The sequence below is a fragment of the Taudactylus pleione genome, unplaced genomic scaffold (assembly GCF_031769625.1).
Source record: "Taudactylus pleione unplaced genomic scaffold, aTauple2 ptg000010l, whole genome shotgun sequence".
NCBI classification, from domain to species: domain Eukaryota; kingdom Metazoa; phylum Chordata; class Amphibia; order Anura; family Myobatrachidae; genus Taudactylus; species Taudactylus pleione.
This window is the reverse complement of record NW_028284413.1, coordinates 8,509,625-8,525,572: the sequence shown is the minus strand read 5'-3', so window position 1 is coordinate 8,525,572 and position 15,948 is coordinate 8,509,625. Positions and strand designations below refer to the sequence as shown.

Genomic DNA, 15,948 nt, shown 5'->3' with positions numbered 1-15,948 from the left:
TATTTTACACTCAGACTTTCCAGGCAGCTAGCTGTCCCAGTAAAATGAATCGAGCATGGTGTGTAGGATAGATGGGTATGAGTGTACTGGGTGCACACATCTCTAGTAGACACCCAAATTTAGGGCTTCAGAGTCAAATCAAGTCCGACTTTGGGGTATCGAGTCGAACAGAGTCCTAGTTTGGATCTTAATGCAGTTCGGAACTTGGATCTAAAAACCGAACTTGGGTTTTGGATTGCATGCTACCATGTCAAAATGATGTAATTTTAGCTAGGTTTTTTTAAATACCGATTAAAAACCAAAACACAAAGATGAATCTGGATCCAAAACGAAAGACAAAACACGGGATGCGGCGCACATCTCTAATCTCTACTGTAGGGAATTTTCACAGATAATATCTAGAACAGCTCAATCTTGGTTCAGGTTGAAGTGTATGGGTTAAAAATGTAACTAGTTCACTCCTTGCTTCTTTGGAGAAAAACTAGTCACTTAAATATATTGTGGATGCCAGATCACTGTGGAGCTGATTCAGAGTTGGACTCGATGACAATATTCACGCAAATGGTCAATGTTTTTCAAATGCGCATGTGGGTTTATGTACAAAGCCTTGGAGAGAGATAAAGTACCAACCAATCAATTCCTAACTGCCACTTTACAGGCTGTTTGGAAAATGACAGGAGCTGATTGGTTGTTACTTTTTAGTTGGTACTTTTTCTCTCTCCACATTCTCTCTCACCAAGGCTTCTACTTCTGTCTTTAAAAAGTTGCATAGCATATGCGTACCACGGTGTGAATGCACAGAGTCACAGGACCAATTGATATATACAGAGTCTGAAATGTATTGGGTATTCCTGGGCAGTGACTGGAAAGTGGCTATTCAGACACAGGGGGCAGGAGGCACTAATGTTACAAATGCGGTCAAATCCCCGAAAATGCAGTTTTCGGGGTGTCTGATCGCACATCTCATATGCATCATGCCCCGGAATGCTATACATTCCAGGGCTGTGATGTGATGGGCAATGCCGTCTTCAGATGCTGTTGCCCAATAGAAGCCTATGGGCTTCTATTCATGACACTTCCCCTGGAAGGGATCTAATTGGATAATAGACCTGCAAGACTTTCATTCGCAAAGCATAGCACTTACAGGAAGAGCTGTCCTTTGTGGTTTTTAATTAATGCCGGCATGCATGCGAAGGGTGGCGGAATGCATCTCATCCCAAATGCCATGCGTCATGCATCCCGCCCATGGAGATGTACTGTCTGATGGGCGTGTTATAGAAGTGTCATGGGCGTGTCACATAACTGGTTGTAAACCTCCTTTACATTAGAGGCCATACTCTGATGGAGATTCTGCACCTAGTATGGGGCTGGTGCCAGTTTTGATGGTGGGCCGATGGTAGCGCCTAAAGATGCACCAAGCAGGACTGTTTCATGTAAAGACACACAATGTGGGCATTCCAGTCCTTGCACATTCAGACACAAGGATGGGCTTATACTAATATTAACATGAGGTTGTGTGATATGTGGCAATATATAATGTTTCTTACTTGTCTATATGGGATGTAGTTGAGATCCCAGCTATCTGGATGCCAGCGCTCAGAATGCCGGTGCCAGAATCCCGACATCAGCATCCAAACTGCTGGCATCCAGACGGTAAGTATTGTGGTTAGGGGGAGTGTTAGGTTTAGGGTTAGGCACAAGGGAGAAAACTAGGTTTAGGCTGCAGGGGGGGATGGTTAGGTTTAGGCTGTGTGTGGGGGGAAGTTAGGGTAAGGCTGCGGGGGGAAGAGGGTTAGACACTTGGGGAGGAAGGGTTTGGTTTAAGGGTAGAGGTAAGGTTAGAATACTTACCTGCCGGTGTCGGTTTCCTAACTCTGGCGGGATGCCTGCGCCAGGATCCCGTACCCAACCCGTCTGTATTAAGCGTAACTGCTAAATGTATTTTCTTTTTTCTTTGTTTTGCTTTTAGCAACGAAATTCTTGTATCTCTTTTTACATGTCAAAAATAAAATAGATTGATGTACTGTATTACATATGGCATTCTGTAGAACCTACTGCACATGTCACCCAAGAGTTCAAAGCATAAGGTCATTGGCATAGAAGAAAGTACAGTTTGTATATATAGAAGTCATTGACAAGTTGAGTGACCATATAAAGGGACAAAGTTACTGGTCAAGGTGATTTGTATAACTCTTGTACAGAGTACATTATTTTTTATGTTATACAAGTTTCAGTGTGGAACAAGACATTTTAATTTTATGGTTAATAAGGGCTTACCTGTGTTAATAGTTTATATTTTCCATTACAGAACAGAATGTGTCATGTGACAAGTTACCCCACTAAGCACAAAATATAAGTGATACCTCATAGAACTGAACAATTATTACACCTGCAGAATTGTTTAACAATTGTTACTCTTTACCTAGGTCACAAACATATAATGCTAATGAGATTGAGTTGCTCCTGACAGTCAGTGATGGGACGACTATAGAGTGGATTGAAATAGACCCAGAAGCATTCACAGGTAAAATACATCAGCACATAACTAGTGGCGCATGGGGGCTCATTCTGAATTAGAAGCAAAGGAAAAAAAAAGACAATTTTGGGGCCATGGCCAGGAAACTTTGCACCTGGACAAACCATGTGGCAATACAAGGCTTGTCTGGGGGCCCTGAGCCAGTCATGTAGGCGGAGCAATGGCCCCCTCAGCATAATAGCATCCAAGGGCATATTTAACTGGGTGGTTGTGGTCAAGGAGATCAGATAGCACTGCTGCTGGACATAGCTGCATTCAGACAAATCAAAAAGAGTATGTGGGCTAATCAGCTTTATATAACATACCTCTCAACTGTCCTGATTTCAGCAGGACAGTCCTGTTTTACAGGCACTGTCCACCTGCGAGCCCGTGTGTCCTGTGGACAGGGGGAAGTTGGAGAGGACACTCTCACACCGCTGCTCTGCATAGCTGAGCAGCGGTGATTGGTGAATGGATGACGCGCGTGCATGCGCACGTCATCCATTTATACTTTTTCTGTTCGGGAAGGGGCTGGAGGGCTGTCCAGTCGCTCCCAGAGCACTGGGCAAACCCCCAGCATGACAAAACGGGGCGTGGCTCGCAAGTACGGCATGTCCCGCGAGGTCATTCCCATTTGCTGATATTATACTATTTGCAGGCGCTGCCATTTAAGGATGGCCAATGGTAGGGTGGGGCGAAGCTCCGTGTCAGGGGCATAAAAAAAAACAACCATCGGGTTCCACTTTGCCATTAATGGCAGAAGACCATTGGCTCTCTGCCATCGAAGGCAAAACTATCAACCATCTGTAGTAAACCATCGAAATTTGTAAACAAGCAATGGTCGTTGGCCATCCCTACTGGCATTCGGCACGCACAAGTGTCCCTCTTCCTCCACTTGAAAAGTTGGAAGGTATGAAATAAGGCAGCAGGACTGTTAGCATCAGGGAAAAGGAAAATATGGGTTTACTACATCTAATTAGTTTAGAGCTGAGGTGTTGGTTTCTGTGGGTGGGGTGATTGACTCTGGTCCAGCTGACCGATCTGATAGTCAGTTATATTATGTTAGATTAGTGCTAGGTATCGCCAAGAGAAAATGTTTTGTGTATGTGAAAGTTGTCTGCCATCCTGACAAATAAAAGAAACAGTTCCACCAGTGGTAAAGTGTCAGCGTCATCTTGGAGGTGTCCATATCACACCATGTACATTTTCTTGTTGATTGCATTTGCTACTCATAGAGAATGGAGAATGGGTGATAAAACACATGCCAGCTAAGAAGATTGTCGATCATCGACTGTCTCCAGATGACATCAATTATCAGGCGATCGTCTTCTATCTCATCATTCAGAGGAAGCCTCTTTTCTACATCATCAACATCATTGTTCCCTGTGTGCTAATCTCATTCGTCAGTGTGCTGGTTTACTTTCTACCTGCCAAAGGTATCATAATGGCCTTGAATTTTCTGATATAACAGACAGGTTATGCTGTTCCATATACTTGTTTAAGATGTTCTGTTATATTGTAAGAACCTCATCTATTAATGTAATTTGGTGCCATTCATGTTATAATTTGCACAGGTAAATAACTTTATAATGGCAGTTACTAATTAATAATTACATAGATTGATAGGATGAAAAGAAATGTCATAGAGCAACATAGTAAATGGCTATAATAGTATGTAATGATAGTTAACAATTAACATACAAATTTCAAAATAGTAATAGACCCTCTTCTCTTCTTTGCCTTATTCTCAGCTGGAGGTCAGAAGTGCACAGTGTCCATCAACATCCTCCTGGCTCAGACGGTCTTCCTCTTCCTGATTGCTAAAAAGATCCCAGAAACCTCCACAGCTGTACCCCTAATAGTAAAGTGAGCCAAACCTCTGTCCATGTGCTCGGGTGTATGTATGCCTATTTTGCTAAATGAACAATGTTATGTGATACATTATCTCTTAGATGGATGTTTGTTTGTTTTTTTTAATACTAGATAACATGCAATAGGGATGTGTGAGAAAAAAGTACACACCAATTCACACAAAGTTTTGGTTCAGCGTCTCAACCAATTTAGTATGAAAGAACACCCACTTGGTTTTCATCATACCAAGGTGACAGGGCTTTAAGCAAAATAAGCACATGCTTAGGGCATCAAGGAAAGGGAGGCAACATGGACCATATGATGCAAAATTGCAATTGGTGCAGCTGAACCAGGTTCCACAAAAAAAGGGCTAAATACAATAATAAATATAATAATACAATAGTAATAATAGAGGTTAATGATATACATTAATCTTTGGAATACAACAAAATTAGACTCTAGTAACTGGTAAACTGCCACACGGTCCACCGAAGCTCACGTGATCGTTCTTGTCTTGGTCATGTCGGCTGTCCCGTACAGTGTTGCCAGAAGGGGGGTTCACTCCAAATTTGGAGGTTTTTAAAGGCCTTAGTGAGAATTTGAGATAACTTTTCTTTGTGTTTTTTTAGAGAGTAAAATATATATGGGGGCACCAAAATCTTTCAAGTGCTTAGGGCCTCTAAAGGTCTTAATCTGGCCCTGCCAGGTGACCAGTGATAGCTCACCAGGTTTGAATAGTTACAAAATTAGGTGAGAATGGACAGAAGGGTAAGTATGTGTTATTATCCTAGGAATGCAGTGGCCTTAGCACTCTCTTATACCTCTTTTCCACCAAAAACCCATGTCCGACCTGGGTTTTTGGACATGGTTCCAACCCAGGTCAGACACCATTTACACTGCACCTTCGCTCTGGGTTACCCCCAGGTCAGCCCTATTCACACTGAACCCAGGTCTGCCCTGCTAAACCTGTGAGGTCATAAAAAGTGAGAGGTGACTGCTCCACAACCACCAATCAGCTCATTTTAGGCATGACCCAGGTCGGATAACCTGGGTCGCGCCATTTACACTGCACCATTACCAGGGTCTATCCTGGGTTCAACCCTGGTAGCTATCTGGGTTGGATTCCCGGGTCACTTGACCCGGGTTATTTTTCAGGGACCCTTTAACACTGAGCTGCAATCCGGGTATACCCGGCAATAACCCGGGTTTTTGCAGCAGTATAAAAGGGGTAATAGTGAGTTGAAAACTTCATACTAGAGGATGGCAAGATTTACTCTATGGGTTTGAGTTGTGGGGTCCCAATGTACTGCGACCAAGTCTGCACCTTCCATGAGACAACGTGAGAACACAATAATAGCATAAGATACCCCTAATCCACTTTTGCTAATTAATGTAAAATATGAATTCCTGAAACTTTTTTTCTTTTCCTCAGGTATTTGACATTTCTCATAGTGGTCACTATTACCATTGTGGTTAATGCTGTCATTGTTTTAAATGTGTCTCTCCGAACCCCAAACACCCACAGGATGTCGAACACTGTCAGAGAGGTACGGGACTGAGCTGCATGTGCAAGATGATGCATGCCACTTGTAAACATTGTAAAAGTTTCAATAGAAACAACACAATGACTTTGCTTTGAATCCTAGAGCATAGCTTATGTACTGAGAAGGTCCTGGTGACAAAATGATAGATGCTTGTTTTCATAGATCTCTTCTGTACTGTTACTGGAACCAGGGGCGTTGGGAGGCAACATAAAATCAATCCTTCCCTTGTCCCCCCCTCCAACTTACCTGTTGCGCTGGAACACAGTGGACAAGGAACCTGCTGTGGGCGTTGAACCGCATTTTGTCATTTTTCAAACACAGCCTGTGAGATAGCAGTTAGGACCGGATTGGCTGGCACCTTATCACTTTTCACTCCGTCAAGACCATCGCGACCATCGGGCTTGCAACAAGACCCTTGTGGTAGGGTCTCGTGGCCGCAAGCCCCAGAGAGCTTCCGGCTCTAATAGAGCCGGAAGCTCTCCCACTGACATCACTGGTAATGTCAGTGTGGCCGCCCACAAACGGCAGGCGTTCGCTTGGGAATGCCTCCATTTGTGAAGCCAACCCCCGGCCATGCCTCCAAAACGCTGCGAGCTGTCGATTAAAATCGACAGCCACCCCCTTTTGGTGCGAGACCCGGAGCGACGGAGCGCCCGTCGCTAACCGGGTCTCGCGCATGCTCACTTTGGAGCCGGCTCCGGCGTGCGCATGCCTAACATCGACCTCGCAAGCGCATAGCACTTGCGAGCGGGTCTGAATCAGGCCCTGTGTCCCTACTTCATGGCTGCTACTCAGCATCAGGGAAAAGAGCATCAGGTGTGTGAGAGATTTAGGGGTCTATTTACTAAGCAGTGTTAGGAGACTGAGTGAAAAGTGATAAAGTGCCAGCCAATCCGGTCCTAACTGCTATCTCACAGGCTGTGTTTGAAAAATGACAGTTGGGAGCTGATTGGCTGGTACCTTATCACTTTTCACTCTGTCTCCTAACACTGCTTAGTAAATAGACCCCTTAAACCCTTCCTATGCTCCAGTGATTATTCCAGCTGGTTCTGTGTAAATGTGAATTGATGGAATTCCACACCTCCACTGCTAATGCAGAATGCACAGGTTTCACTCCAGGCTCCCTTGGAGGGAGCCGATTCCACCAGAATGTGGGTAATTCAGGTGAGAGACAATCCCTCTCAACACAATATGTATAAAGTTGGCGTGCAATAAATAAAACCTGGTCTACAATGAATCAGCCACGCTGCAGTGACACAAGGATGTTAATTGCAGGTAACCACTTCTCATAGCTGCTCACTGTAGCCCAACCGGGACTTAACATCTTACGAGCGGACCTGTCTATAAGCACAGTCTGGTAAGGGACTCCTCATTTTTTAATTCAAAGGGGATCATGCTAAGCCTGTGAGACTGTAAACTATTTCTAAACCCACAGACCGGGTCGGATTAATTCTCAACACATTGCTGACTGGATCTTAATTTGCATATTGAACATCTACTTTATGCTTTTATTGTAGTCCAGAGATCGAAGGATTTCCAGGCAATGTACTTTTTCAATACAACTTGATTTTTTACCTCAAAAGATTATTTATTGCCTAATAATCTGACCAGGAACATTATGTGATGTTATGTTTCCTTTTGTTGCAATATTATAGTTTTATTTTCTGCACGCCAGCTTTATACATATTATCCCTTTAATGACCTTTTTTCATTTATGTTGGTTTTTGTATATATTTCTGTGGCCACTGTTGTTTTGATTGTGATTTATTCTTTGTTGTTCTACATATTGATGTACTATATACAGATGTGTCTTATAAGCAAGATTGTATTATTACATTTTAAGTATTACCAGCGCTTCCATCATTTTTTGGCTTTGGTTTTTATAGTAGTGGGGGGCTAGCCAACCCTGGTTGGTGAGCTGCTAGTAGCTTTCATGATTATCACACTGATTATTGAAGCGCCCTAATTTTTATTATTTTTATTCCATTTATCCTTCCATTCTTCTGTCCATCTCTGTTACATCTCTCCATCTTCTGTCTCCCCCTTCCATTCAGAAGTGGAAATGTTGCCTATAGCAATCAATCAGATTCTAGATATTATCTTCTAGAAGGTGCTAGATAAATGATAAGTAGAATCTTATTGGTTGCTATGGGCAATACCATACAGTATATACCCCTCAGAATCCACCACACTGTGTGGGTGTAATAGGGATAATTCTCATGTGTGACCCTTCACTCCATTGGGACCACAACAGCTTAATGATTAGGAAATGCTGATTCTTATTATTTTGCAGGTAAGAGGTGGGATGCATCAACTGCACAAACTTAAGGGAGCAATAATTATTTATTACTTTTCTCCATGTTTATTCAGAACTCATTTAGAACTTTGGGCCTGAGTTGTACGCTATGCCGATATTTTTGCAGTTGAGCGATTTTTACTACTGCGCATACAATTGATCCGGAATCCAGAATCTTTGCAGCTCAGGACTTAGGGGCCCATTGATCAATAATCATATACTCAATGCGATCTGGGCGCGATATTAGATCTTAAAGTCGTATTGCTGTATGTGATAATACTGCCGGCATGTATTAAATTGCACATTCATGAAAAGGGCCTCCAAAAAGGAGCCCATATCTGTGGTGTGCTCGGATTGAAATGGCCAAATCAGTGGTCTCTTCTCTCCTATATTGGGACCCCTGTGCATGTTTGGTCTACTGACCATGCATGTGCAGTGGCCATTGCCGGAGGAACCCCCTCCCTGTAAATTTTGCGAAGTGTAGCCCATAGGCTACAGCAGCACAACGCCAGCTTCAAACTCCAGAATGCTTGAATGCTCTGATGGCTTCGCAACCCTCAAAAAACCAATGGGGGTTGCAACTGCTGTCAGAAATGGAGGATACGTAATATTTGCGGGTGTTTTCTGGAAATATGCCGCGTATATTTAATGATAAATAGGCTTTTTTAGGGAAAGTGGGTGTAGCAACATTTGTTCAGTCCGTCGTACATAAATTGCCAAAGTGATCGCAGCCACGAATGCAATCGTGTACAACTCTGAATCAGGCCCTATGATTACTGCCACTGTTTTTGTACAACTCTGAATCAGGCCCTATGATTACTGCCACTGTTTTTGCTGTTTGGAAATGTTTTCTGTTTCTTTGAATCTTCAGCTCTTCTTGAGAAAGGTCCCCCGGCTACTAAGAATGCACCTCCGCCACAGTGATATCGCTCCTCCACCGGCGCCGCTCACACGACGCAGCAGTTCTTTAGGGTTGATCATAAAGGCGGATGAGTACATGATGAGGAAGCCTCGGAGTGAACTCATGTTTGAGAAACAGAAGGAGAGAGACGGTCTCATGAAGATTGTGCTAGACAAAATCGGTATATATGTATTGTACTCATTGCTTTAGCCACAGTTCATACAACCAAGCTATTAGGGTGGGGTATGGTATGTCGACATTCATAATGTCAACTTGAGAATGCTGACATGGTCATAATGAAATGTGGACATGTTAAAATGTCAACATATCGTCCCTGTTGGCCCAGCGGTGACTTACCTGCTCCTGCAGCGTCTTTCGGGTGTTGGTGGTCATGTGAATGCGCAGACATCTGACAGAGCAGCGATTCCGGTGAGTATTCTCCCCCTAACCCTCCCCTTAGTGCCTAACCCTAACCCTCCCGTCCTGCAGCCTAACCCTAAAATGACAACATTCTGACAATGTCGACATGTAGCCTGTTGATATTTTTTTTTTTTATAAATTCTTTATTTTCAGAACAAAAACACATTTTTGTAAACGAAAAATCAATACATAACACGGACTGTATATATAAGAAACATTACACACATATACAGACATATCCTTACATACAGACATCTGTTTTTGTAAAGAGAAAAGAAAAAGAAAAAGAAAAATACATACAATAAAATAAAACAGAGAGAGAGTAAGACAATGGGGGAAAAGGGGGAAGGTATGCAGATAGACCCTGAATGCACCGAAATCCAAAATAAGACAATTTATTTCCTTTTTTCCCATAATTAAGAATGTGGAATGAGGGCTGCATATGAGGCAGATGATTTAAAGTCAATCCATTTGGACCAAATAGCAGTAAACTCAGAGTGTTTCTCAGGGGCTGAATAAAGAACATCATCCATTGTCATATAGAAGTCAAGACGTTGACACCATTCCCAGACTGTAGGAGGGGTCCGGGAGCGCCAATGCACTGGGAGTACCGCCCTTGCCGCATTATTAATATGACTAAGGAGGGACTTTTTGTATAGAGAGATTGGGTCAGATGTATGTGAGAGCAACCAAAAATCCGAGCCAGATGGAACAGTGAAGCCTAAGATCTCCGAAGCCAGGGCTATTATTTTACCCCAGAAGGGGATAATTAGTGGACAATCCCACCAGATGTGCATCATCGTACCCGTTTCCCCAAGACATCTCCAACAGAGAGGAGACACCGTGGGATAGCATTTGTGGAGAATGACCGGGCAACGGTACCATCGTGTCATGACCTTATATTGTGTTTCCAAAACCTCTAAACTGTTGGAGCACGCATTAATAACTAGAAACACTCTGTCCCAATTGATATGTATATCTTTTTTAATAAAATCTCTATCCCAGGCCTTTACAAAAAGAGGGTCTCCAGAAAACATGTTATGTAATAAAATCTTATATATACCCGAGATTATATGTGTAGGAGGTTGCCGATGCGTACACATAGATTCAAAGGATGTCATATCTCTAGCAAATACTGAAGGACCCCCCAGAGAAGAGACAAAATGTCGGATCTGAGTGTAGGCCCAGAGAGATTGGGTTGTAAGAGAGGTATTGGCACATAGATCTGAAAAGGGTACGAGTTTACCTTTGGCCACAAGGTGACCAGCTCTAATAATCCCTGCAGCAGACCATATGGAAGAAAACCGCCCAGAATTCCCAGGAGGGAAAAGGGGATTGTATAAGATAGGGGTAAGAGGAGATATCACTGAAGATATTCCGGGTTTTACTCGCAATTTTCTCCACATTTCTAAAGTAGGGCCCACTGTTGGGTGTGCGGAACGAACAATTTTGGAACACCACGGCAAAGTACTCAGATGAAGATTAGACGATTCTGACTCCAGCTCCACCCACTGCTTACCCACTGTACCCCGAGTCCAATCTAGAACTCTACCGAGTATAATGGCCTGATAGTAAGTGGATATCATTGGTAATTGTTGGCCTCCCTGACTTTTCTGCCTAAAAAGCACTTCATGTTTAAATCTGGGCTTCCTACCTCCCCAGACAAATTTTCGGATGAGGGTATGTGCTTCTGACAAGAAGCTTGAGGGAAGAGCAATCGGTGTGGCCTGCAACAAATATAAGAGGCGCGGAAGAATATTCATCTTGATAATATTTAGGCGGCCTAGCCACGAAAACTTTTGCAAACTCCACTTATCCAATTCTTTACGAATAGAAGTGATCAAAGGCATATGATTAAGGGCAAACAGGTCACATAAACATCTAGGAACAAATATGCCTAAGTATTTAAGAGAAGAAGTCTGCCATTTAAAGGGGAAGGAGGTACCAAGTGCAGACACTGTCTCGACCGAAGCGGTAACATTTAAGGCAACAGACTTACTATAATTAATCTTAAAATTAGAGAGGTCACCAAAACGCTGGAATTCTTTCATTAAATTAGGGAGAGAGGTAACCGGATTAGTTACTATTGCTAGCAGATCATCCGCAAAGAGGGCAAGGCGATAATCCCATGAACCCACCTTAAGACCCGTGATACTAGGATTCGCTCTAATTGCTCTTGCCAAGGCCTCCATGCAAAGTACAAAAACCAAGGGAGAGAGAGGGCAGCCCTGACGAGTACCATTTGATATGTTGACTGGGGCCGACAAGATCCCATTCACTCGTATCTGGGCCGAAGGGGCTCTATATAGGGCCAAAATTTTAGAAAGGAAGCTTGCACCCAACCCTAAGCGATTCAACACCCCTGTCATGAAACCCCAATCCACCCGGTCAAAAGCCTTTTCAGCATCGGTGGAGAGGAGCACCATGGGAATATCAGAGGAGACTGCATGGTGTATTAAATCAAGGACTTTGGTGGTATTGTCCTTCGCCTCCCTACCCGGGACAAAGCCCACCTGGTCAGAATGGATGATAGATGGGAGATGAGGCTTAAGCCGATTAGCTATAAGCTTTGCATAAAGCTTGACATCTACATTTAAGAGAGATATCGGGCGATAACTCGCTGGTAGTGATGGATCCTTGCCCTCCTTAGGGATAACCGTAATGTGTGCTGCAAGCGATTGATCTGAGAAAGGGGTATACTCTGAAACTGCATTACAGGCCCGTAACAAAAGAGGCAAGAGAGTATCTTGGTACGCCTTATAGTATGACAGCGTGAAGCCGTCAGGACCAGGGCTCTTTCCGGATGGGGAAGATTTGATGGCAACAGATAATTCGTCTTCTGTGAAAGGGGAGTCAAGAGCCTGTGTCACCACTTCGGGGAGAATAGGGAAGTCTATTTCTTCCAAATACTTCTGAATCTGCAATACTCGAGCTGCGTGATCTAAATTCGCATTATCCGGACCTACATTATAGAGGGCAGAGTAAAAAGTCTGAAAGACTGCTGCAATGTCCTTGTCGGTATGACAGAGATTACCTGTATGATCCTTGATACGTTGAAGATAAGTCAGGGATCTCTGAGCTCTAAGAGCCCTTGCCAGCATTTTGCCTGGTTTGTTCCCCCAACGATAATATTTATGGCGGCATCTTCGAAACCCTCTCCTAGCCCCTTCATAAAGTAAATCATTAAGAGCGTCTCTAGCCTTTTGAAGTTCTACAAATACATCAGAGGACATAGTAGATTTATGGGTAAGTTCGAGCATCTGGATTTTAGATAACAAAGCATCCCTACACTCAGTTTTCTTTTTTTTGAGATAGGACCCCAACTGAATACATTTCCCCCGGACAACACATTTGTGAGCCTCCCAGATTGAGACTGATGAGACATCGTTGGTGACATTATGAGAGATGTACTCTCTTAGGGTTTCCCCAATTTGATCTTTACAGTAAGAGTCTCGAAGGAATTGCTCGTTAAACTTCCAGTTCCACTGGCGAGAAGGGGGATCACGCAGATACAAGGTTAAAAAAACAGGGGCGTGGTCAGAACCAGTAATCTGCCCAATAGCATCATCTGCCAGGAGATCTAGATGGGAATGATCTACACAAAAATAATCAATGCGTGAATAAGAATTATGAGGGGAAGAATAAAAAGTGTAATCCCTCTCTGATGGATGTAAAAGTCTCCAAGTATCTACCAACTGAAATTCGTGCAGGGTCAGCCTGAATTTCCTAACCTCTCTAAAAGAGGTGCGTGAAGAGCCAGAAGTGGTGTCAAGAGAGGGCTCCAGAGCCCAGTTAAAATCTCCACCAACCACTCGGATGCCCTCCAACTGATCTTCTATCATTTCTAATGACTTGCGTAGAAAGCCAGACTGACCTTTATTGGGTACATATAAATTTACCAGAGAATATTTTTGATTAGCTATGGTAACCTTGACCAATAATCCCCTACCGTCCCCAATATGGACCACTGAGGTATCAGAGAGCACCAAATGTTTAGAAAACAATATGGCCACCCCTCTAGCCTTGGCTTCGGAGAAATCATTGAAGTACCCCACTGGGAAATAACGAGATCGTAAAGATGGCGCCACACCTTTCTTAAAATGCGTCTCCTGGAGAAAAGCTATATCCACCTTATCTATATGTAACGTATGCAGAAGACGGGATCTTTTCTCCGGTATATTAAGACCCTTTACATTGTGAGAAAAAATAGTTAACTTAGCCATATTTAAAGTGTGTAGGAGAGTGTCTCATTTGTCGGATACAAGGAACAGTTACCTGCATGCAGAGAGCGTCTACCAGCAAAAAGATATTGGGAGAAGAGGGGACACATAAGAGCCAAAAGGGAAGGAAGACAGGAAGAAAACAAAGGAAATACAAGGAAAACATGGAACAAATCCTAAAAAACAAAGGACATTGTAACATCAGATTAAATCTCAATTCAAAACTGAATATATTAGTGTAGTAAGAACAGAACTCCGTAATAAAGGCCATGGAAGCCCTTAAGGGGTCCATGGACATTGTATACACAACGGAGTAGGGGGAAATAGGAGGGTAATAGTGAACATGACACCCAAATAGGTCCCTTTTTGTTTTAGGACCTATCTAAATTAGAGTAATATTAAAGCCAAGTATTCGCCTAGATCAGTAAAATATATAAAATCAATAGGAAAACATTAATCTAGAATATTAAAAATTAACATGAAATAATCAGGTTAAACAAGAACTGTTCATGGGCCATTGCGACCCACATAGACATCTAGCAGGATCGCATTTAAATGGAAGTGAAAAAGTGTTAAGTGACCTACAATGTATAGGAAAGACAGCAAAGATCAACAAGTAGACCACAAAAATCATCAAGCATAAAATAAAATGTTACGGACCATAATAACTGTCCTGATCAGGTAGTTTCCTCACTTTCAGCTGTAGGATCTCTTCCCGGTCTACGTCTGGAGCCTCGGGCTTGCAGCCAGAACTGCCTACGAGGTGGCACGGGGGCACTGGTATCCAATAAATCCAGCCAATTGGGGACTGAAATAGTAGGCAGACCCAGAGAAGAGCAAAACTGGGGCAATTCAGCAGGTTCTCGAAGAATATGGAGCTTCCCCTCATACATTACTTGCACACTTAGCGGAAAGCCCCATCGGAATTTAATGTCCCGCTTATGTAGTTCCTCTGTGAGAGGACGGAGAAGGCGCCTCTGTTGGAGCGTTGACCACGAAAGGTCCTGGAAAATCTGTACTGGACATCCATTGAAGTCGATCTCCTTTGTTTGTCTGGCATGTCGTAGAATTTGCTCCTTAACCTTATAATAATGCAATCGGCATATAATGTCTCTGGGTCTTTCAGAGGGCATACCTTGAGGGCGCAATGCCCTATGGGCTCGATCAAAATGAATCCGTGCATCAGGATCAGCATGTAAAAGTTCATTAAATATTTTGGTGAGAGCATCTTCAATTCCCGACTGAGGAATATCTTCAGGAACCCCCCGAATCCGCAGATTATTTCGTCTACCCCTATTATCAATATCGTCCAATCTACGCTGCATCGCCAACAATATACTGGAGTGGCGGGAGAGCAAGGTGTTACATTCGCCAAGCTGGGTATCCACAGATTCCACATGTTATTCCAAGGCAACCACTCTCTCTGCCACATGGGTGAGGTCTGAGCGGATGGAGGAGATATGAGTCTGGACTGTTTCCTGAATCCGTTTTTCTAGGGATTGCAGATCTTGTTGAATGTCCTGCCGAGTCGGTAAGGACCGTAAATGTTGCAGAATCTCCCCTATATCGGACGATTGAGAAGAGGCGGGTGGGGTTAAATGAGGTGAATGAGACTCCTGGTTAGAGCCTCCATCTGAGACCCCGATGCCATGTGTGGAGAGGCTGAACCTGTTGAAGTACCAGTCGGAGGGGCAGAAACAGCAAATAGAGTATGGAATGCAGAGTTAGATGATTTCCTAACTGGAGTGGCGGCCGGGCGTTTAGCTGTATTCTTCTTCCCCATGAGGATACATATCAGAGCGGATTGGCACAATAAGGAAAAGGCGGAATACCAGGCTTAGCAGAGAGTGGGTGTCATATTTCAGGTTCCCCTCAGTGACATGTTGTTATATCATGGTTGAAGCTGTCAGGGCATGCATTGTAGGGCTTAATATCCACAGAGTGCAAGGAGGCCACCAATCCAGCACACAAGCTCCTTTCATGCAGGTTATCAATTTAAGGCTGATTTGGGCAAGACAGAGTCTCCAAGGGCCAGTACAGGGCTAAGCAGATTGGGCAACCTGGTCAGGGCTCATATACACCTGCCTGTGCCACAGGCCTTATTCCGAGGAGCTTCTGATTAGCAGTGTAATGTAATATATAGGAGGCCTCAAAATGGCCGCCACCCGCGATTCGCGGCAATCGCGGCAGCTTCCTAGAGG

General features: G+C 43.6%; 1 protein-coding gene across 4 annotated transcripts in view; it reads left to right on the top strand.

Moving 5' to 3' along the window:
* The window catches only part of CHRNG (cholinergic receptor nicotinic gamma subunit), a 42,951-nt gene that overhangs the window by 24,053 nt on the left and 2,950 nt on the right, over window positions 1–15,948 (top strand). For all 4 annotated transcript variants that reach the window (XM_088467464.1, XM_088467462.1, XM_088467463.1 and 1 more), the window contains 5 exons: window positions 2,427–2,524; window positions 3,751–3,951; window positions 4,267–4,381; window positions 5,799–5,913; window positions 9,078–9,288. In XM_088467464.1, the coding sequence (XP_088323590.1) occupies window positions 2,427–2,524; window positions 3,751–3,951; window positions 4,267–4,381; window positions 5,799–5,913; window positions 9,078–9,288 (740 nt within the window). The remainder of the gene's footprint in view (window positions 1–2,426; window positions 2,525–3,750; window positions 3,952–4,266; window positions 4,382–5,798; window positions 5,914–9,077; window positions 9,289–15,948) is intronic.